Genomic DNA, 21,316 nt, shown 5'->3' with positions numbered 1-21,316 from the left:
CAATCCCCAGAGAATCAGACTGACAGAAATAACCAAGATCAGGACAGAAAATAATGAAGTTGAAATGAACCAAAAACAGTAAAGAGAATCAATGAAACAAAGACCTGGGTCTGTGAAAAGATAAACAAAATTAATAAATCTCTAACCAATTTAACCAAAAGATACAAAGAAGATTCAATATAATATAATTAGGAGTGAAAAGGGAGAGATTGCAATAGACACAGAGGAAATTCAGAGGATCATGAGAATGTAGTATAAAAATTTTATATTCCACTAAATTGGAAAAAATTTGGAAGAATCGAGTGAATTTCTAGATGTATTTGACCTACCACAATTAAACCAAGATAAAGCAAATATTTAAACAGATACAAAACTACCTATGAGACAGAACCAGTAGTTAAAAATTTCCCATGCAGATCATCCTGGGAAGGGGAAATAAATTAGATCTTCATGAGTATACTGGGGGGGGGGGCAACAGAGGGTAGGGGATGGGGGATGAGAATGTAAGGGAAGGGGATAGTCGAGCTGGAACAGGGATGGAGTGGGAGAGCAATGAAAGAGATACCATAATAGAGGGGACATCATGGGGATAGGGAGAAACTGGGTGCTAGGAAAGTTCCCAGGAATCCACAAGGTTGACCCCAGCTTAGACAACTAGCAATAGTGGAGAGGGTGCCTGATCTGACTTGCCCCAGTAATCAGATCAGTTAATACCTGTGGGAGCCCAGCTGGGAGATGGGCTCCCACATTTTACCCCAGGGTACTCTTGAGGAGTGAGGGATAAGAGATTTAGATAGAAGGATAGAGAGGAGAGAAACAGATAGAAACACAGGATAGCCTCAGGAAGACCTGGATCCTTACCCACTCACCCCTTCTGTCTCTTCTAAAGGGCTATTTATAGGAATGCCAAGGGGTGGAGCAAAAGACCTCCCCCTAGCTCAGCTAAGTGTAGACCCTTCCAATCACCTAGTGACTATGCACATGGTCAAGCAGTCCTCTAATACAGCTCTGCTGGGTAAAGGAAGCTCAGATCTCACTAGGAAGCCTTTGTGGGCCTCCACAAATAATCTGCCATTATAGAGCCTTCATCCAGTAACTGGTAGAAGCAGATACAGAGATCCACAACCAAGCACCAGGCCAAGCTCCAGGAGTCCAGTTGAAAAGAGGGAAGAAGAATTCTATGAGCAAGGGCCATCAAAATCATGATGGGGAAACCTACAGAGACAACCAAACCAAGCTAGTGGGAACTCATGAACTTTAGACCAATAGCTGTGGAGCCTCTATGGGACTGGACTAGGCCCTTTGCATAATCAAGACAGTTGTGTAGTTTGATCTGCTTAAGGGGCCCCTTGGCAGTAGGATCAGGATCCATCACTGGTGTATGAGCTGGCTTTTTGGAGCCTATTACCCATGGTGTGACACCTTGCACAACCTTGATGCAGGGGGAGGGGCTTGAACCTACCTCAACTGAATGTACCAGTCTCTGTTGACTCCCAATGGGAAGCCTTACCTTTTAGGAGGAGGGTATGGAGGGTGGGTTGAGGTGGAAGGCTGGGGGGGTGGGAGGAGGGAAGAGAGAGGAATCTGTGGTTGGTATGTAAAATGAATAAAAATTTTCTTAATTAAAGAAAAAAATGAAATTAAAATAGTTGCAAACCTAAAAAAAAAAATTCCCAAGCAGGCCTGAGCCGGCAGAGAACACAGATGGCTACCCTATTGCCCAGACTTCTTGGTTTTGGAGAAGAGGGAAGGGTGCAGCCTGCACAATCGATCAAAATTAGCTGGGTCTGGTCTTCTGAAGGCCTTAGCCAGTGGAAGACACAGATGCCCAACCCCCACCCGCTCACCCCCACCCTACCCACCCCACCCCAGACTTCTTGGTCACCATCATACCAAACCAAACTCCCTGAGGTTTCTAGGCCTGGGCACATGAGAGATGAAAGCTACAGCTTCACACCATGCCTTGTGGCTGGGGCAGGCAGGATTCCATCAAGCGCCACCTGTGACCCAACCAAGAGCCCTGGTGCCGGGTGGTTGGACACCATGATAGTGAGCGAGTGCAGGGTGGGGAAATGGAAAAGAGAGAGAGCCAGAAGGGTCCATGGGCTGGGGAGAGAGGCAGATCTGAGGAGGTAGGGGTGATTAGGAACAAGCTGATGTGAATGGCTTGCTAGCCACCTGAGTTCAAGGTGATGTCTGGACCTGGATGATTGCCAGTCTGAGGCCCCGAGGTAGCCAAAGGGGCCTGTGTTGACGTCTGTGGCTCCTATTGTCACTGAAGGCAGTGTGAAGGCCTGTGGTCTAGGCCACCACTTGGGGCCATGTTGGTGTCTGATGGCCATGTTGCTACAGAGGCCAAGCCAATCTCGGTGGCCTGCACTGCCTCATGGGGTCACGGTAATATCCTGGCCCGGGCTGATGCCAAGGATCATGTCTGGGTCCATGGTTCTACCACAGCTGGGTTCTGAGTTGATGTCCCTGGCCTGTGGATGCCACCTATGGCCACACAAATGCCCGGGGTCTAGGCTGCAACCTATGACGATGTTGGTGTCCAAGGGCTGTGCCGCCGCTGCTGGGGCAAAGCCGGTGTCACCTGGGGCCATGGTGTCATTCAGACCAGGACTGCTGTCGAGGGCCATATCTGGGTCTTTGGCCCTGAATAGCCAGGGTCTATGTTGATGTCTTTAGCTCCTGAGACCATCAAAAGGTGTGCTGATGCCAGGGGTCTGGGCTGCCACCTGGGGCCATATTGGTGTCTGGGGGCCATGCTACCATAGGGGCCATGCCAGTCTGGGTGGCCTACACTGCTACCTGGGACCATAGCGACATCAAGACCCAGGCTGTTCCCTAGGACCTCGTCTAGGTCCACAGTCCTACCACAGCCAGAGTCTGAATTGAGGTCCATGGTCCATGTTGCCACTAAAAAACACACAGATTCCCTGGGGTCTGGGCCACAACCTATGCCCATGAGGGTGTCCAAGGGCCATAGTATTATCCAGGCCAGGGCTGCTGTCAAGGGCCATGTCTGGGTCTGTGGCTCTGCAGCAGCTAGGGTCTGAGTTGATGTCTATGGCTCCTATTACCATCAAGGGCCATGCAGATGACTGGAATCTGGTCAACCTGAATGGCAGGTGCTGCCACCTGGGGCCATGGAGTCATCCAGGCCCAGGCCTCTGCCTAGGGCCATGTTTGGGTCCACAGCCCTGCAGTGGCCAAGATCTTGGGTAATGTCCATGGCTCCTGTTACCGCTGAGGGCTCTGCAGATGCCCAGGGTCTGGTCAGAGACTATGTTGGTGCCCTAGGGCCATGCTGCCACCAGGGCCATGGTGATGTCTGGGCCCAAGTTGCTGCCAAGGACCATGTCTGGGTCCATGGTCCTTCTGTAGCTGGGGTCTATGATGATGTCCATGGCTCACGTTAGCACAGGGAGTCATTGGAACCATGCTGAGCCACACCCACCCTTCACTGGCCCTGGGATAGCTGGTCCTACCCCTTGCTGGATACTGCAGTAGGGAGATGGCCCCCAGGGAAAGATGGCCTACCCATCACCACAGGCATGCAGCTCACCTGAGCAGCATACTAGAGCTGACCCTGTGGCTGGGGATGCAGGTGAGAAGACCCTGAAGATATGTGAGCAGGAGAGCTGACCCCACCACCCCATCTGCCATGTGGTGGTGTGGGTAAGAGAGAAAGATACCCTTCCCCCCCCCCCACACACACACATTACCACCTGTGACAGGAGAGAGAACTGGCCCAGGGGTCACAAGAGTGGGAGAGCTAGCCCTGACCCTCCCTGGCTGTAGCACACAGGAGAGCAGGCTCTGTACCCTGTCTGGGCAGCACACTAGAGCTGACCCTGTGTCCGGTGTGCAGGTGAGCCAGCCCCGAGGGTGTGAGAGCAGGAGAGGTGACCCCCACACACCTCATCTGCCTCCTACAGCAGTCGGGAGAGAGGGCTCTGCACCTTGTCTGGGCAAAACAATAGAGCTGGCCCTGGTGGTGTGAGTGTGGGTGACCTGGATCTGGGGACCTGAGAGCAAGAGAACTAGCCTGGTTCCTTGCTGCAGGCTGCAGTGGGTGAGCTAGCCGAGGCAGCGCTGGTGAGCTCTCCTCTACCCAGGCCCAGAACCAGGGCTATGAGTTGGCCCACCCCAACATCCGCCTCACCTATGAACTACTGGAGCAGGTGAAGGGGACAAACCTACAGATCTCCATGACACAGGATGACAGCAGGAGCCCCAGTGAGAGCCCATTATCTGTGGCTTAGCAGAAGTCAGAGACCTGGAGCCAGACCAATGACTCCTGGCAATGCACATTTGCAAGTAATGGTGAATGGACTAAAGGGTAAACTGTGTGACCCAAAGGGCCACAGTACAGCTTCCAGGACAAGATTCCTCTATCTATCTATCTATCTATCTATCTATCTATCTATCTATCTATCTATCAATCTATCAATCTATCTCTATCTCTATCTCTCTGTTTGGTTGGTTTGGTTTTTCCTTTAAATTTGATTTTGTTTGGGGGGAGGGAAGTTGGCAAAGAAAGGGTAGGCATGAGGGGTGGGGAGATAAGTGGGATTGGAATGCATGATGTGAAATCCACAAAGAATCAACACAAGTTAAAAAGAAACTTACACTGAAGATACTATCTATCTGAACACACACACACACACACACACACACACACATACACACACACATACACACACACACACACACACACACACACACATACACACACACACACACACACACACACCCTTCCCAAGCAGGGCTGGAGAGATGGCTCCAGTAGGCTTCACTCCGGGGATGCAGAGATGGTTCAACATATGGAAATCTTTAAATGGAATTTACCACACAAATATGTCCAAGGACAGAAACTACATGATCATCTTATTAGGTACATTAAAGGCCTTTCACAAAATCCAACACCCTTTATGATTAACCCTGGAGAGACAGGGATGGAGAAAATACATGCCAACATAATAAAGGCTAAGTATGGCAAACCAATAGCCACGATCCTAGGGAGTGGAGAAAAACCTGAAGCACTCCCACAGAATGAGACAAGGCTGTGGGTTCAACAGTTCCTGGAATCTCAGCTCGAGCAACAGGACAAGAGAAGGAAATGAGAGACACACACCTAGGAAAGGAGGCTGTCAAGGTATTCCTGTTTGCAGGTGACATGATTCTATACATGGCAGACCCCAAAGACCCCACCAGGAAACTCCTAGAGCTAGGGAACACTTTCAGCATTGTGGCTGGTTACAAAGCTCACACCAGTGGTTTTCCTACACACCGAAGACAAACAGGCTGAGAAAGAGATCAGGGAAACTATCCCATTCACACAAGCATTGAGAAATCAAGCTGGTACTGCCAGGAAGCTTCCTCCCACCGGCTAGCTTTCATGGCACCAGAAGGTGCTGTGCAGGTTGATTGGGAAGAAAAGTCATCAACTGTCTTACCCAGCTGTGAATCCTGCAAGGCACACTAATGATCAGCATGGCAAAAGATGTGCCCATGGAGACAATAGTGGCATAAATTATGGGGGTAACCAACCACTTTCTGATTGGACATCAGGTCCGCTTCACAAGAGAAAAAAACAAACATGTGATGCTACAAGTCTGGTCAAGAACTGATGGCTGGGGAGCTCATAGGCCCCAAGAAGTAAAACCCCTACTATTTTTTTGCCAAATGGACATAGTACAAAACTGCATTCTAAATTTGTATAGATTAGTGCAACTCTCAGACCTCACTGGAGAGATTTCTATGTTCAGAAGACAGTGGTTAATGCAGAAACTCACAATTAGCCAAAGTACAAAGAATGAGTCAATGGAGTGCTAAGCCTTTATCAACCTCTCCCCACAAGGCTCAGAGACCATCTCAGAACAAATGAGGAAGACAGAGCGTAAGAGCCAGAGGTCAGGGAAGACCAAGGCAAATAGTGTCTTCTAGGCACAACAGGATTGCTGCGTTCCTGAACTTGCAGCAGCCTGCACAAGACCAAGCCAGTCACATCCCAGCGTGCGTGGGAGAGGGGTTTTCAAGGTCCCACACCAGAGGTGCTATTGACAGTTACAGCTCTGAGGGTGAATCGGTTTTCTTTAAGGCTGTGGCCCCTGGTAGGCGGACCAATCCTCCAGCGGATGGCCCCAATCCTATGAGTATACCGGCAACAAAATTAGACTTGGTGGGTTACAATTTTGAGAGGAAAAAAAACAAAAAACAAAAAAGACAAGACACCCAGAAGCATTTGCTTCTGCCCTCTGTACGCTGCTCCCATATGAAGAAATCAAGCCTTTTCCACTGAGGAGGAATTCAGAGTCTAAGGGAGGCCAAGATGCAGATAAAATAAGAAACTGAAGCAGCCCAGGCAGCTAGTTCAGAACATCCTTACCAAGGTGTGGAGGTGGGACTGCATTTTCTGTCCACCTTACACTCCTGCCCACACAGAACAAGGGATTAGTCTAACCAGCTGGGACTTCCACTTCCCTTCTGTTGTAGAATATTATTTTAAGTGTGTTACTTTTGTTTATATTGCATTTGTTTAACTCTCTGAAATTGTGTTACTGTGCCTGTCTAAAACACCTGATGGTCTAATAAAGAGCTGAATGGTCAACAGCAAGGCTGGCAGGCAGAGAGAATATATAGAAGGAGAAATCTGGGAGGACAAAAGATCAAAGAAGGAGAGAGGAAAGAGGAGGCCATCAGGGGCCAACCATCCAGCTACACAGCCAGCCATGGAGTAAGAGTAAGATTTATAGAAGTAAAAGAATGAGAAAAGGCCCAAGGCAAAAGGTAGATGAGATAAGTTAAGGAAAGTTGGTAAGAAACAAACCAACCTAAGGCCGGGCATTTATAAGTAATAAGCATCTGTGTGGTGATTTATTTGGGAACTGGGTGGCAGATCCCCCCAAAAGAGCAACAACAACAACAAAAAAAAAACCCAACAGCACCCTTCAGTTCAGGGTTGGTCTTTTCTTGTATCCCAATAATGCAGTTAGGGAGAGAAAAATGCTGAAGAGCAGCAACTCTGCAGCTCCCTCTAGTGGTGACGCTGAACCACAGGAAAGTTAAATTATCAGTGCTGGAATGTGCCCAGGAGTAGTGCCAGCAGCACTTGACAGCTTGGGTTTAGGTTATAATCCTCCAAAGATCATTAAGCTTTTAATATTTATATGAACACTGATAATCAAATCATAATAATAACTGTGGTAACTAGAGAATTTTCATAAACACTCACCTAAAAATCAATAGATTAAATCAACTAGGTGAGAATACTAAGGTGGAAAATAGACGCAGAACGAAGAATAGAGGAGTAAAAAGTGTCCTGGATTAACATTCCAAAGTCAGGTCATTTGCCAACATGACTTCCCAGAACTACAATATCTACTTAGCTTTCACAATCCACAAATCCAGGAACCCGGTTCACTAAGAATTATGCTTTAGTGACCAGGCCTTGAGACTGGTTTCTCCTCGGCATTTCTCTCTCCCACTCACCTACTTGGAAGAAGTGAGAGTAAGGCGTTATTACTTCTTAGTTCTTTTAGATACAGTTTCTTGTACTTTTCCACTTCCATTTTGCAAGAATCGTCCTGCATTCTCACTTCAGAGAGCTCAGATGTGAGCTTCGTCAGCTCCGCCTGACTCCCCATCACAGCAGCGTCCTCCCTCCTCTTCCCTGGATCACCTTTGGGTGCTGCCTCCACCTAAGACACATCACAAAGGTGGACTTTTACAAATCAGAATGCAAGTAGCTGCTGTGAACTTGAATTGTTTTCAGTGTAGACTCATGACTCAGCAGCTATAAATATGTATGAAAGAAATGGAACATACACTTTGAAAAGATACACTCTGAAGAAAATAAAATGGCCAGCAAAAAGATTTAAAGGGACACAGGGAAGGCGGTGGGATATGGAGAAATAGCAATAACGGATAATGACATATGTATGTGAAAATGTCACAGTTTCTCTGAATGCTACTAAAAAAAAAACTCAAAGAAAAACACTACTGGAGTTTAAAATACTTTTCTTCAGTATCAACTATATTAAATATGACTAATAAATATCTGTGCTGCATTCTTTGCACATGCACACCATCTCTGTGTGTGTGTGTGTGTGTGTGTGTGTGTGTGTGTGTGTGTGTGTGTGTGTATGTGTGTGGTTTCTGTGGGGGTGTGGATTGCTGTGCCTTGAAAACTGACCTTGGCACAAACTAGACGAACTGAGTTGCATCTTCAGCCATAAATTGCCTTGTGTTAGCTCCTGTGTAATCTCATAGTTCCAAAAATAATAAAATCAATCCAGAATTTTTTTTAAATTTAATTTTCTATTATCAGCTTGATACAGTATAAATGCTTATCCTAATAGTGAAATGTTTCATTGAGGCTTGCCCAGTAATTGAGTAAAACCAAAACTTATTATAAGCGACAGTCATCCTAGGGTCCACCCCTGCTATGTAGCCTCCCTGGTTCTGTGGGTTGCAGTCTGTCAATCCAGAAATTTTAGTCACAAACACTGCAACCTGCTGAGCCCACCAGGCTCCAACTCATGGTCACAAATGGCCCTAGTTAATCTTACAGAGTCATAAAACAAATGGATATACAGGAATGTGAGAAGGAGATTTGTAGGGAGGGAGAAGAGGGGATGGGGAGAGAGGTGAGGGTCAGAGTGGTCATTACGCAATGTATACGTGTGAGAAATTACAAAAATAATTTTAGAAAATTAAACATTAAAAAAAATACAAGCTAAGTGTGGTATACCTTGGGACGAAAGAAGGATGGAAGCCACAGGGGTTTCAGGGATGATAGCAGATGCCGGCTGGTGCATCAGGAGATTGACTAGAAGGGCTTGAAGGCTGACTAAGGGATGATCTTGCTACACAGCGCTGAGAGCAAATCCACATGCAAACTGAGCTGAAGAGCGATGATTGAGCGAAGAGCCTGGTCTTGCTGACTCAAATACCTGTTTCTTGTTTGTCCTCCCCACATGTCAACTGACACACAAAGCTAAAATAAATGGCTTCTGAGATAACACCCAATCCAGGGAACATGGGGTCTAAAGATGAAACTGTGATAGTGACTATAAAACCTCTCATAGCTAAATCCTAAGGATTTAGAGTGTTCCTTAATCCATGACGGGTTCTGGGGTTTCAGAATTCTCACAGCGATGTTCTAGAACCACTTCCTAGGAAGCCCAAGAGGCGAAGTTCACCTCTAAAGGATTTGCAAACGTAGCTTTTCAAGTTGCACAGAACCCGATTTTTCATGGGACAGCCAAAGTCCTTAAGAACCAGCTTAGCAAGCATACCGTAGCTTGCTGGTCTGGGTTGAGAGAGACCCAGGAAAATAAGAGAGGGCTTTGGGTATTGGGAGTTCTCCAGTGCGGGAGTGGGCGGAGAAAAGAACTCAGATACAAAAATAGGCTATTGTTTTGAAAGTGGGGGGGAGGGGATGGAAGGGGAGGGGAAGGAAAGGAAACAGCTGAAGAGATGACTCAGCAGGTAAGTGTTTGCCCCTCAGCCCAGGAACCCCACAAGAACATCAGGAACAGTGGACACAAATGTCCCTCCACTGATGTGTCTGTATAATGGGTCTGGATATTTCTAGCTATTAAAACTTAAATAAAATAGTGAGGGTGTATTAGTTACTTTCCCCCTTGCTATTATAAAATGTCCTGACAAAGGCAACTTAAAGAAAAAAGGACTTATGCTAGCTTACATTCTGAATGTTCAGTCCATCATGTCAGGGAAGACAGGGGAAGGATCCTGAGGCCCTTGGTCACATTGTATCCATAGTTAGGGAGCAAGAACGGTGGCCAGCTCGCTCTCTCCTTTGTATGTAATCTAGGATGCCACCCTGTAAGGGTGCTGCCCCCTTTAGGACAGGTCTTCCCACTTCAGTTAACCTAGTCAACACAATGCCTCACAGGATGTACAGAGGTTTGTCTCCTAGGGCATTAAAGAGCCTATCAAGTTGGTGACCAACGTGAACCATTACAGAGAGCAACTGCTTCATTAGTCCAATGTGGTGCTTGTTAAAGTCCTGGCGAAGCCCCACAAAAGACCACCATCATGTATACAATCAGCAAAAGCGTTTCTTATCCAACCTTCCACTGTTGTACCCGTTTGGTGAAACCCCCAGAGACTACCAAGGAGCCAGTTTCCGATGCAAGCACATAAGGGTCCTTTTATTTTCTGGGTTCGAAACTGGGCCACCACAGGGCAGATGGAGGGAAATGTGGCAGTGGCAGCGGGCCCAGGGGTAGAGAGTTTTTATAGGGAAAATCCACAAGCTGGGAATTACATGCTGTGGCATCTTGGGGTCGGGTAGAAGGGATATGGGGCAAGGTGATTTTTTTTTTTTTTTTTAAACTGTTGGTCTAGACTTTCAGCAAAACCACATTTGAAACTCTTGGGTTGGACTTTTGGCTGGGAATCACAATTTGCTGAGCAGGATTATCTGGGCTGCTCAGCAGGATTATCTGGATATCTTCAAGGGCCATAAACCGCAGACAGAATGGCTGCAGGAGCATACTGCTCTGTATCTGTTCGAGTTGTCATGGCACATTCCTGGGGTCCTTCCTGGAACTGAGTACAGCAGGTGGTCTAAGATGGTGGCCCTACCCTAAGATGGAGTCTGCACTGTCTTCATACCATCCCATACAAAAACAAGATGGCAACGACCCTGACAGGGAATTGAGGGCTCCTTTTAAGCCTAACTAAGGGGAGTGTCCAAGGAAGCAAGCTCATCTTAGATATGATTGGCTTATGTGAGTTGCAGTCGTGTTAGTAACTGCTCATTGGCTATGGTTAGTTGGGAGTTGGTCAGGGCTACGGTTTTCCATATTTGAGCAGGTCTGGATAAGTCCCAGACTTTGTCCTTATTTGGCTATTACCTTGAGCTGTTGATTATGGGGGCTGGCTCAGTGGCCCAGGCTTGTTACATCCTATCTCCTTTGTCCCTGTGTCATGGGGACCAGTTATTGACTGCCCTTTGTGTTAGTATTCTGACCCGCCCCTTGGGGACCTGCCCAATCCTCCTGACTCCCTTGAAGAAGAAAACTCCTCCTCTTCGCTCTCTCTGCCCCTTCCCTCCTCCCCATCGTGCGTGAGGTGTGCGCACCCCCACTTTCCCTCCCTTCCCTCTTTTTCTCTTTCCCTCTCTATCTTTTTATTGTAATAAACCCTCTCTCCACGTGGATGCAGTGCTCGGGGTGTGAGTGACTTTCCACTCCAGTCGCCACCATCTGCATGGCGTGGCTGACTCACCCGCTGAGGGGCATCTCGGCTCTACCCACCGAACCCTCCCCTGCACCATATTACACTTTGTTCGTGGTTCTTCTTTAGAAACTGCTTGTTCAGTCCCCAAAAGCAGGGACCAAGGCCTAGTTCTTAACTGAATTATTAGGGCAGGCTGCCATGATATTTGCCTGGCCCTCTCAGTGTTCACAATGCAACAGGGGTCAGCTTCCAGGAAGGAAAACACGGATGCCAGGATGCTGCTCAGCTTGGTATATAGATACACAGTTTTCATTGTATAGCAATCATATTTCAATCCTAGTGATACTGTGGAAACCAAAGTTACATTTTAAGTTTTAATTACTATGCCTAAGAGATCCATGAAACAAAAATGCCTCTGATTTGCAAGCCCCTTGCCTAAGGACAGATAGTTCCTGAAATGTTAGAGGCTACTGTTTATGGGAGATAACAAGGCACATGTTGTCACTCCCCTAAACAAGTTTGTTCGACCCATCTGCACCGGGTGTGCTTGATTACATGTGGGCGGGAGGTTCACAGGCAGGAAATACATCAGGATGTATGCTTGGCCCAGATTCGATGTAGGCTGGAGGCACATCAGGATGTACGCTTGCCCCTGCTTGGACCTGATGGGAAATACTTAAGCAGCTGCAAACTGTGACATGGGGCCATTTTTTTTTCCTGGGAAACCGGAGATGAACCCAGTAGAGTCCATCCACCTGGCCAGTATTTAATTAAAGCTTGCTTCAAATTTGGCTTTAAATTGTGGTAGTGGTCTTATTCTCAACTGGTGGGATTAACAATACATCCACCTTTCCGGAACATGGACAGTTACATGGATAGGAAGCTCAGATACAGATGAATGTCAGCGTTAGGAGTACTAGGTTACTCTATGAGGTCCAAGTCAACCAAGAAACCATGTCTATTTTTTTTATTTCACTGACATAACTTTCCTTTTTAAAACCTCAAAAGGGGGAGGGGAGAGGAGGACAATTCTCTGGCACAAAAAAGGGCTTCTATAAGACTTAATATTTGTTCTTGATGAGGAGTAGAAATCGTAAGTCACTTATTCCCCAAAGCTGTCACAGTTAGCTTCGGTCGTCACCTTGACAGATCTGGAAAGAGGAAACTTCAAGAGAGGAATTTCACAGTCAGATTAGCTTGGGGTAGGTCTGTGGGCGTTTTCTTGATTGCTGATTGACATAAGTGGGCCCATCCAACTGAGGGTATAACACCCTTAGGCATGCGGGCCTGGGCTGCTTAAGAAATGTAGCGGAGCAAGCCATGGGAGCCAATCAGTAAGCAGCATTCCTCCATGCCTCTACTTCAGTCCCTGCCTTTAGGCTCCTGCCTTAAATTCTGGCCCTGACTTCCCTCAGTGATGGACTGTGACTGGGAGTTCCATGGTGCAGTAGACGCTTTCCCCCAGGTTGGCTTTGGTCCATGTCTCAGTGAGGGTCTCTATTGCCGTGATGGAACACTATGACCAAAAAGCAAGTTGGGGAGGAAAGGATTAATTTGGCTTATCCTTCCAGATTGGAGGAAGTCAGAAAAGGAACTCAAGCAGGGCTGGAGCCTGAGGGCAGGAGCAGGGCCTCGGAAGGACACCGCTCACTCACTTGCTTCACACGACTTGCTCAGCCTGCTTTCTTACAGAACCCAGGACCACCAGCCCAGGGATGGCACCACCCACCGTGGCCTGGGCCCTCCCACATTGATCACTAATTGGGAAAATGCCTTACAGTTGGATCTCATGGGGGCCTTCCCTCAGATGAGCCTCCTTTCTCTGATGACTCCAGCTTGTGTCAGGCTGACACGCACAGTCTGTGTTTTGTCAACAACAGGAAGCAAAGCTAGCACAGAAGCTAACTGTGAGAATCCGGCACTAAGGGAAACCCAGGACTCCCCCCCCCCCCATCTAGCCGCCACTAAATGTAAGAGTTATTTAAAACTTTTATCAGAGACTCAGCCATAGTCACAACAATGTCCCAACAGCACTGTGGACAACAACCAAAATGTGGAAGTCAGCGGGTGTGCCCATCAGTGGCTGGATATATAAAACAGGACCATCACTATTTCTTATTTAAAATTACACCAAAATCATTTCTTTTATTAATTCAGTCAATTACTGTAAAGCCAGAGGTCTTGCACCTCTACAAATAATAGTAGCAACATAATTAAAACAAATATTTTTATCAATATGCCTTTTCATACCAAATAACATACTCCTATGGAAAACTACTCAAGAAAGAACAGCATCTCTTTCCATACCAATGACATTAAGGAGAAACCAGTGAAACTGACTCACCGCATCGGCTCCCGAGCTTAACTGTTTTTCCCAGAGAGCTTCCATTTCTCTTGCTTGCTTTTCAGTTGTGAGAATTAAGTTGGAATTTTCAAGTTCAATCCTAAATGTTTTAAAGGAATTGTTCTCACAGGTGAATTTTAAATACCACATAATTTCTAAATAATTGTCGTAAAAGCAATTTTGCAAATTCTTTGAAAAACAAGATATGTGATAGATGAATCATTTTCCTAGCTGTGCTGTGAAGTTTAGAGATCGTGTGGATAGCTGCTTTCTCCTTTTACTGTTGTGGATGTGGATGAAACAAGGGCCTTATGCATGCAAATATACATTCTGCCACTCAGTTACCTCCCCGCCCCCATGCAAGTATGTAATGCAAGTCAAAGGACTGGAAGCAGAAAATTTACCCTGGCCTCACACACATGCACCTCTGCTCGTGTGGATGTGTTGCTCACACTACTCTGTCTGCCTCATAAACACTCCAGCTGTCTTTGCAAGCTGCATGCAGTTATACCTCTGAATCCTATGACAGATCATCTTAGCAGCTTTTAGTATCTCCAGTGCTTCTTGCAACTAGAACAAAGAACAGGGAGAGGCTACAGTTAGACACGTACAAGCTGGTCCATCTCGTGTTTGTGTTCCTTTCTCAGATTTCATTGGAGCACAGACAGACCCTTCCTCTGCATGTCGTTCACAGTTACTCTGTGCTATAATTGACGAGCTAGCAGATCTACTGCTACATGGATCTGGTGATCTGTAGAGACCAATATCACACTAACTGGCTTTTCCCAGAAATATTTATGACCCCAGAACTAATGTTGAAACACATCATTAATTTTGAATTATATTTTATCAGATACTCAAGTTGAAACAATTGGTAAAATAGAGTATATTCCATGTGGAAATAATATATCTGTATTTTTACTTCCAAACATCTCCTCACTATAATTTGAGAAGCCATATCAGTGATGATAAAAACTAACATGATGCATTCCTTAGATGACATCTTAGTCACTGTTCTATTATTGTGAAGAGACACCATGACCACAGCAACTCTTATAAAAGAAAGCATTTAACTGAGAGCTCGCTTGCAGTTTCAGACATTTAGTCCATTCTCACAGCAGTGAACATGATGGCAGGCATGACAGACTGGGCCTAGCATGAGCTTTGGGAACCTCAAAGCCCACTCCCAATATCACACCTCCTCCAACAAGGCCACACCTCCTAATCCTTCTCAAATAGTGAACTCCCTGATGACTGAGCATTCAAATATATGAACCTGTGGGGGCCATTCTCATTTAAACCACCACAATGTCTCATGGGATCATTTTCAGGGACAGTATCTACACAGATGCCACAATGCCTGGGTCTCCATCTCAACTCAACAGTTATGAGGTGAGGGATCCTGAGAAAGTTAATGTTCTGTCTTGGTTGCTTCATCTATGATATGGAGATATTGATAGAAACCACTACATTGGATTGTCGAGGATATTGTTGGGGAGTATATAGATGGCATATTATAAGCTACATATAACATCTGATTCTGGCTGGGTGGTGGTGGCGCACGCCTTTAATTCCAGCACTCGGGAGGCAGAGCCAGGCGGATCTCTGTGAGTTTGAGGCCAGCCTGGTCTCCAAAGCGAGTTCCAGGAAAAGGCGCAAAGCTACACAGAGAAACCCTGTCTCGAAAAACCAAAAACAAAAAAAAACAAAAAAAACAAAAAAAAAAAAAACCATCTGATTCTGCATTAGCATCAAGATTACATTTTATATCCTAATATGCAAGGGGAGAGCTCTTTCTGGTGAGTCCTTTCTTACTTGAGTGAAAGTGGCAGCATATGAGGAATGAGGCCCCTAATGCATCCTTAGTACTTACTGAAATTTGGCCAATTATACCAGTGTTGTGCAGCTGTTTCCTCTGGATAGCAACATTCCTTCCTGAAGGAGAGTAGGGATCACAAGACTCTAGAGGCTCATGAAAATTACTAGGCTCAGGATGCCCACAAAACTTACAGGACCCATGGGGGCCCCTCCAGGAGATCAAACCATACCTGGGGGAGACAAGACTCTTCCACAGAGCTGCCTGTATGCTGTGCAGGGAACATCTGAGCTGTCACTATGCTGTGGTGGGCTTTTTGGAGATGCAGCTGCCCAAGTCCCCTGTGCCTCTTCAGCGATCACCAAAACTCAATGTTGATTACAACCCATCTTGGGCAGCATTGTTCTTTTGGTATATCATTGTTGTTGTATCTGGTGTGAATAGACATTTAGTCACAGCTCCACAGAAGAAGCCACACAGCAACTGGACAGTAGTACTCCTGCCTACTGAGAATAGCCCATGCCTCCAGGATCTTAGGACTACTCAGCAGGCTGTGATAGTGTAGGGTGGTGCCAATGGGACCTGCTGGAATAGGGACATGGAAGTGACATGACCTAGAGGTAGGCTAAAGCCCTGATGGACGCTATTATAGAATCAAAGGTCAGTCTGTCCCAACCATTGTCATGTGAGGCTGCTTTGCCACCCCCATGGGTGTTAAGGTGTTGCAGAACAGTGCATAAAAGAAGCTGCTGCAGGGGCTTACCCACCAGTTATGTGCTAAGCATCTGCAGTCTCCAGTTCTGGCTACAAAAGGAAGGACTGCAGGTATTCATTTTCCCATTGTGAGGCAAACAGGAACATTTAATTAAACAATGTCCTATTCATTAAGTGCATTTGATTTTATATTAAACTTCTCAGAATATATTGAAAATAAAAGCTTCACTATACTCTGTTCTCAGGAAAAATTATTGGTATGATACAGAGGTATGGTATAGATTTTATCCTATAATTTAAGCAAATATGTTTTTAGTTTATTTAAGAAAAGTATCATATATCATCTGATATTCCTCCCAAGTTAATTTATACTTAGACAATATTTTTTCTCACGCAGAAATAATTAAATCAATGTAAAGTTGAAGGATAAACTGCTCTGAACAGACAAGTTCTAGATGGACTTTGGACAATCAGTCCAGTTGGAGAAGGCTTCGTGGAAGAGAAAATGGTGAGCCACTCCTAAATAAATGAGGCCAGATGAGTAAATACAGAAAAGACGGAAAGAACAGCACGAGGAAAAGCAGCTAGATGGCGCCATGAATTCAGCTGACTGGGAGGGCAAAACCCTGTAGCAAGGAACAAGAAGAGGTCTACAGAGCTGGTGGAGCAACGTTCACAGCCGAATTATTAGCAGGAGCCGAACAGTGGAGCAAACTAAAATCCATCAATCAAGGAACAGGCACACGGTGCATCCACACAATGGGGTGTGTGTGTGTGTGTGTGTGTGTGTGTGTGTGTGTGTGTGTGTGTCTGTGTGTCTGTGTGTCTGTGTGTCTGGGTCTGTGTGTTGAGAAAGGATCTCATTAAGTAGCCCTGGCCAGGAACTCACTATGCATGCCAGACTGGCTTTGAACTTGAGCCTATCTTCCTTCTTCTGACTCCTGAGTGCTGGGATTACAGATATGAGCCACCATACCTGGCCATACAAGAGACGCTACACAGTGACATAAAGAAATGAAGATGAATCCCAAAAGTACTGTGCTAACTAAAAGGAGTAAGTAATGGTCTCGATATTTTATGACTCTATCCACATGAAACACTCAGAACATTGGAATTAAATTCACAATGTACAGATTGGTGATTTTCAAAGAATAAAAAAGGTTGAGGGACTAAGGGGCTAATGGGATCTAAATATGTAATCAAGAACACAACCTACAAACACAAAACCTTGCTGAAACTAAGTAGCAAGTACAGTCTCACATATATTATTGTAGTGGTTTAAAAAAAAGACCCCCAAAGGGAATGGCACTATTAGGAGGTGTGGCCTTATTGGAGTGGGTGTGGTCTTATTGGAGGAAGTGTGTCACTATGGAGGTTTGCTCTGAGTTCTCATACATGCTCAAGATACTGCCCAGTGAAACAGACCACTTCCTGTTGCATGCAAGATGTAAGACTCTCAGCTACTTCTCCAGCACCATGTCTGACTGCACACTGCCATGTTGCATCATGATGATAATGGACTGAACCTCTGAACTATAAGCAAACCACTCCAATTAAACGTTTTTCCTTCATAAGAGTTGCCACGGTCATGGTGTCTCTTCACAGCAAGAGAAACCCTAACTAAGATAGAAGTTGGTACCAGGAATAAGACATTAGTGTGACAGGCCTGATCATGTTTTTGTTTGGAGGAAATTGGGCTTTGGTACTTTGGGTTAGGAAAGCAGTGGAAGGTTTTAAGCGCTGCTTAATGGGCCATACCAGTAGGGACATGGAAGACAGTGTGTGGTGGTTCCCCTGCAGGCTTTACAGCAGCCAGGGAAAAAATGATCCACGAAGAGACAAGAAAGAATCTCAGCTAAGCCCGATTTTATTATAACCAGTGCTAGACCAGGACTTCTAGATCTGGCCCAGATCATTTCAGTTTTTGAAAAAGGTATTCAGATAACAAGTAACTCAGTCCCAAGTGCACAACAAATTAAGACACATTTACATTGGGATTCCTTACAAAGTACATCTGGCTTCTTTCACAAGAATGGGTACTGTTGACTCAGAGATAGTGCCCCAGATTCAGGGTCTAGGGAGTTTGACCGAGGTAAACACAATGACTGTGGGAGTCAGGATTGGCCTGGTCCTAAGATGACAGAGAAGTCACTTAGGCTGCTGTAAAGCACAAGTGACATCTCTCCTAAGAGAGCGGTGCTCAAGATTTAGGGGAAAGGTCTTGGATAAGGAAAACCATAAATTCCGTGAGATAACGCAGAGCCTGTCTCCTCAGACAGCAAAGGCTCACCAGGGTGTAAAAGGACATCATTCCTAGCATTCCAAGAAGAGCAGCTCCACACTCCTTCCTTTGAAGAGGTCTAACTTTCCTGGCTTCTCTAGTGCTTATCTGTGTGCACAAGGCTCTTTGTTCTCAACAACAGTGGTGCTAAGGGTGATTTGAACTGTGGGGGGCTGGCTCAAGAGGTTTCAGAGAAGAATTTTAGTATATTGCCTAGAGATCATTCTTGTGATATTTTGGTGAGGAATGTGGCTGCTTTTTGACCTTGTCCAAAAAGTTTGCCTGAAACTAAAGTGAAGAGTTTTGGATTAATTCACTTAGCAGAAGAAATCTCAAAATAGCTTAGTATATACTCTGTTGTGTGGTTCCTAGTGCTAACCCTGATGAAGACATAGAATGAAAAGGAGCAAGCTGAGCAAGGAAAAATATTTGAGGAAAAAAGGAACACCAGGCAGGAAATCCAAGCAAAGATACAGGGAGAAGAAAGGCGGAGTCAGGGGAGACACTTCGAGCTGCCAGGGGAGCAAGATATAATAGAACACAGGTAAAGCCACAAGACACGTGGCAATACATAGATTAATAGAAATGGGCTAAGTTAAGATGTTAGAGCTAGCTAGCAATAAGCTTGAGCCATAGACCAAACAGTTTGTAATTAATATTAAGCCTCTGAGTGATTATTTTATAAAAACGGCTCTGCCTGGGCAGGACTAGGCTGGACCAGGCAGGACCCAGAAACTTCAGTCTATAGGGGTATCCCTGAATGGAGGTCTAGAGAGGCCATTGAATGAAGCTATGAAGTTGAAGCCTGGATTGCCTTGGAGACCCCAAGATGATAGAGATGCTAGAGCCCTGGGATACCTCCCAAGAAAGGTGCTCACAGGGAGTAGAAGCAGCCCAGAAGAAAGAAGTGTGTTGCAGTCAACAAAGCTGAAGGGTATTGGAGATCTGAAGAGTGCTTTGACCTCAGACATGGGGAAGCAGAGTTAAGAGTTTGCCCAGCAGGTTTTCAGTCTTGCTTTGGTCCAGAATTTCTTCACTATGCTCTCTTCTCTATGTTTTGGAGTGGTAATACATCTCATGTGCCATTATATGCTGAAAGTATATGATCTGCTTTTTTATTTTAGCTTTACAAGGGATTACAGTTAAGAGATTGCATGAATCTCAGAAGAGACTTTGCACTTTAGACTTTTAAATAAGTTTGAGACTATTATAGACTATGGGGACTTTGAAGTTGGACTGAATGCATTTTTGCATTATGATATGGCTATAAGCCTTTGGGGCCAGGGAGTAGAATGTGGTGGTTTGAAAGAAAATGGCCCCCAAAGAGAGTGGCACTATTAAGAGGTATGGCCTTTTGGGAGTAGATTTGATCCTACTGGAGGAAGTGTGTCACTGTGGAGATGGGCTCTGAGTTCTCATATATGTTCAAGATACCACCCAGTGTCTCAGACCACTTCCTATTGCCTTCAAGATGTAGGACTCTCAGTTTCTTCTGCAGCACCATGACTGCCTGCATGCTGTCATGTCCCACCATGGTATGGTGTTCTCTTCACAGCAATAGAAACCCTAAGACTATTATTTAGATTCCAATTGTTTGAATGACAGTTGAGTCTATCAAAGAACAAAAGAAGTTCTTTAATGCAGGTAGAGACAGTACCAGGAATTAACATTACATTACAAAACATTTAACTAACATCATCATAATTTCAAAGCTAAGTAAGCCCTATTTTAGCATAAAAAATGCCTAAACTGACATTTATCCTAGGGGTTGCCCTTCGCTTACCTTTCATGCCGTTATTCAGAAAAATATATGCTGAGCATCTACTATATGCCAAGATTTACAACAAACAGAAATCAAAAACTTTGTCATTTCCTTTTAGGATGAGATGACATTTTGTTTCAAGTCTAAATAAATGTCACATGCCACAGAATGTTCCAGTCCACCATGGACCACATGTACACAGTGGTCCCACAAGACTACGGGACATAGTGCTATGGTAGCACACAGGGATTATATAAGCACAGGGTTTGTGTGAGTGAGCACAGGACTGTGGTGTTGACACAAGTGAAATTGCCAAACACGTTTCTCAGGTTGTATCCCTGTCCATAGGCAAAATACAACTATATGCGTCAAAGGGAGAGAGTATTATATGTTATACTGATGAAACAAAGTCAGAAACAGGAGATTTTACCAAAGATTAATTTACCTCATTCCAAGTCTTTTCCTCAGTTTCTGCCCCAGGACACACTCCAGGGTGTGTCACGTCAAGTTTCTCAAGGTGTTGCTCTCTTTCAGTTCTCCAATTTTCCATGTTGCTATCGGGCAACTGTGCATTTATCATAGTCTTCTGTTCGTGTGAGGCAAATCTGCAATTGAAAGTGCTTTTATTGAAATCATCTGTGTATTCATATGTTAATTACTACCCTGTACAATTTTGTTCATTTCTCACTTAGAACTTTTCCAAAAGACTTAACGCTTGGGAGGTAAAGATGTAAGCATTCCGCCAATGGCTAAGTTTCTCATCTAACTAATTCTACTTAATATTATGGATTTCCCAGTAAAGTGACAACTTGAAAGTTCTTTTTTACACATTCTATTATGCCCAGATCGATGGGACCCCTAAAAGATCACCATGGAGACCAAACCCGCATGCAAAAGCAAAGAGGCTTTACTCAAGCTTGCGCATGGCCCCTAACGCCTGTCCAACGCAGAGGTACAATCAGAGAGCTCCTAGCCCGGTTGGGGTTGGGTTTTTATCATAGTAGAGGTTGGAGTGAGGGGATTTCCAAATTTCAGGACCCCTGATTGGCTGACGTTTGTGTCTTGGCAAAAGGGGATAGGTGTGTGCTGGGCTAAGGCACATCTGGTGATATCTGTAATGGTTGGAATGTTAGGTGTTTTCACCCTGAATGCTGATTGGCCCATTCTTGGGTGGTGCCAGTT

General features: G+C 45.3%; 1 protein-coding gene across 1 annotated transcript in view; it reads right to left on the bottom strand.

Annotated features, from left to right (window-relative positions):
* Nucleotides 1-21,059, bottom strand: part of Ankrd26 (ankyrin repeat domain containing 26) — a 34,306-nt gene extending 13,247 nt beyond the window's left edge. The window contains exons 1-5 of the mRNA XM_052729496.1: nucleotides 21,046-21,059; nucleotides 20,580-20,739; nucleotides 14,073-14,131; nucleotides 13,562-13,661; nucleotides 7,498-7,706 (exon numbers count right to left, since the gene is read on the bottom strand). Coding sequence (XP_052585456.1) covers nucleotides 7,498-7,706; nucleotides 13,562-13,661; nucleotides 14,073-14,131; nucleotides 20,580-20,739; nucleotides 21,046-21,059 — 542 coding nt within the window. The remainder of the gene's footprint in view (nucleotides 1-7,497; nucleotides 7,707-13,561; nucleotides 13,662-14,072; nucleotides 14,132-20,579; nucleotides 20,740-21,045) is intronic.
* Nucleotides 21,060-21,316: the final 257 nt, after the last annotated feature.

The sequence above is a fragment of the Peromyscus californicus genome, unplaced genomic scaffold, assembly GCF_007827085.1.
Source record: "Peromyscus californicus insignis strain IS unplaced genomic scaffold, ASM782708v3 Scaffold_8__1_contigs__length_139910024, whole genome shotgun sequence".
Classification (NCBI taxonomy): Eukaryota; Metazoa; Chordata; class Mammalia; order Rodentia; family Cricetidae; genus Peromyscus; species Peromyscus californicus.
This window is presented reverse-complemented; position numbering and strand designations above follow the sequence as displayed.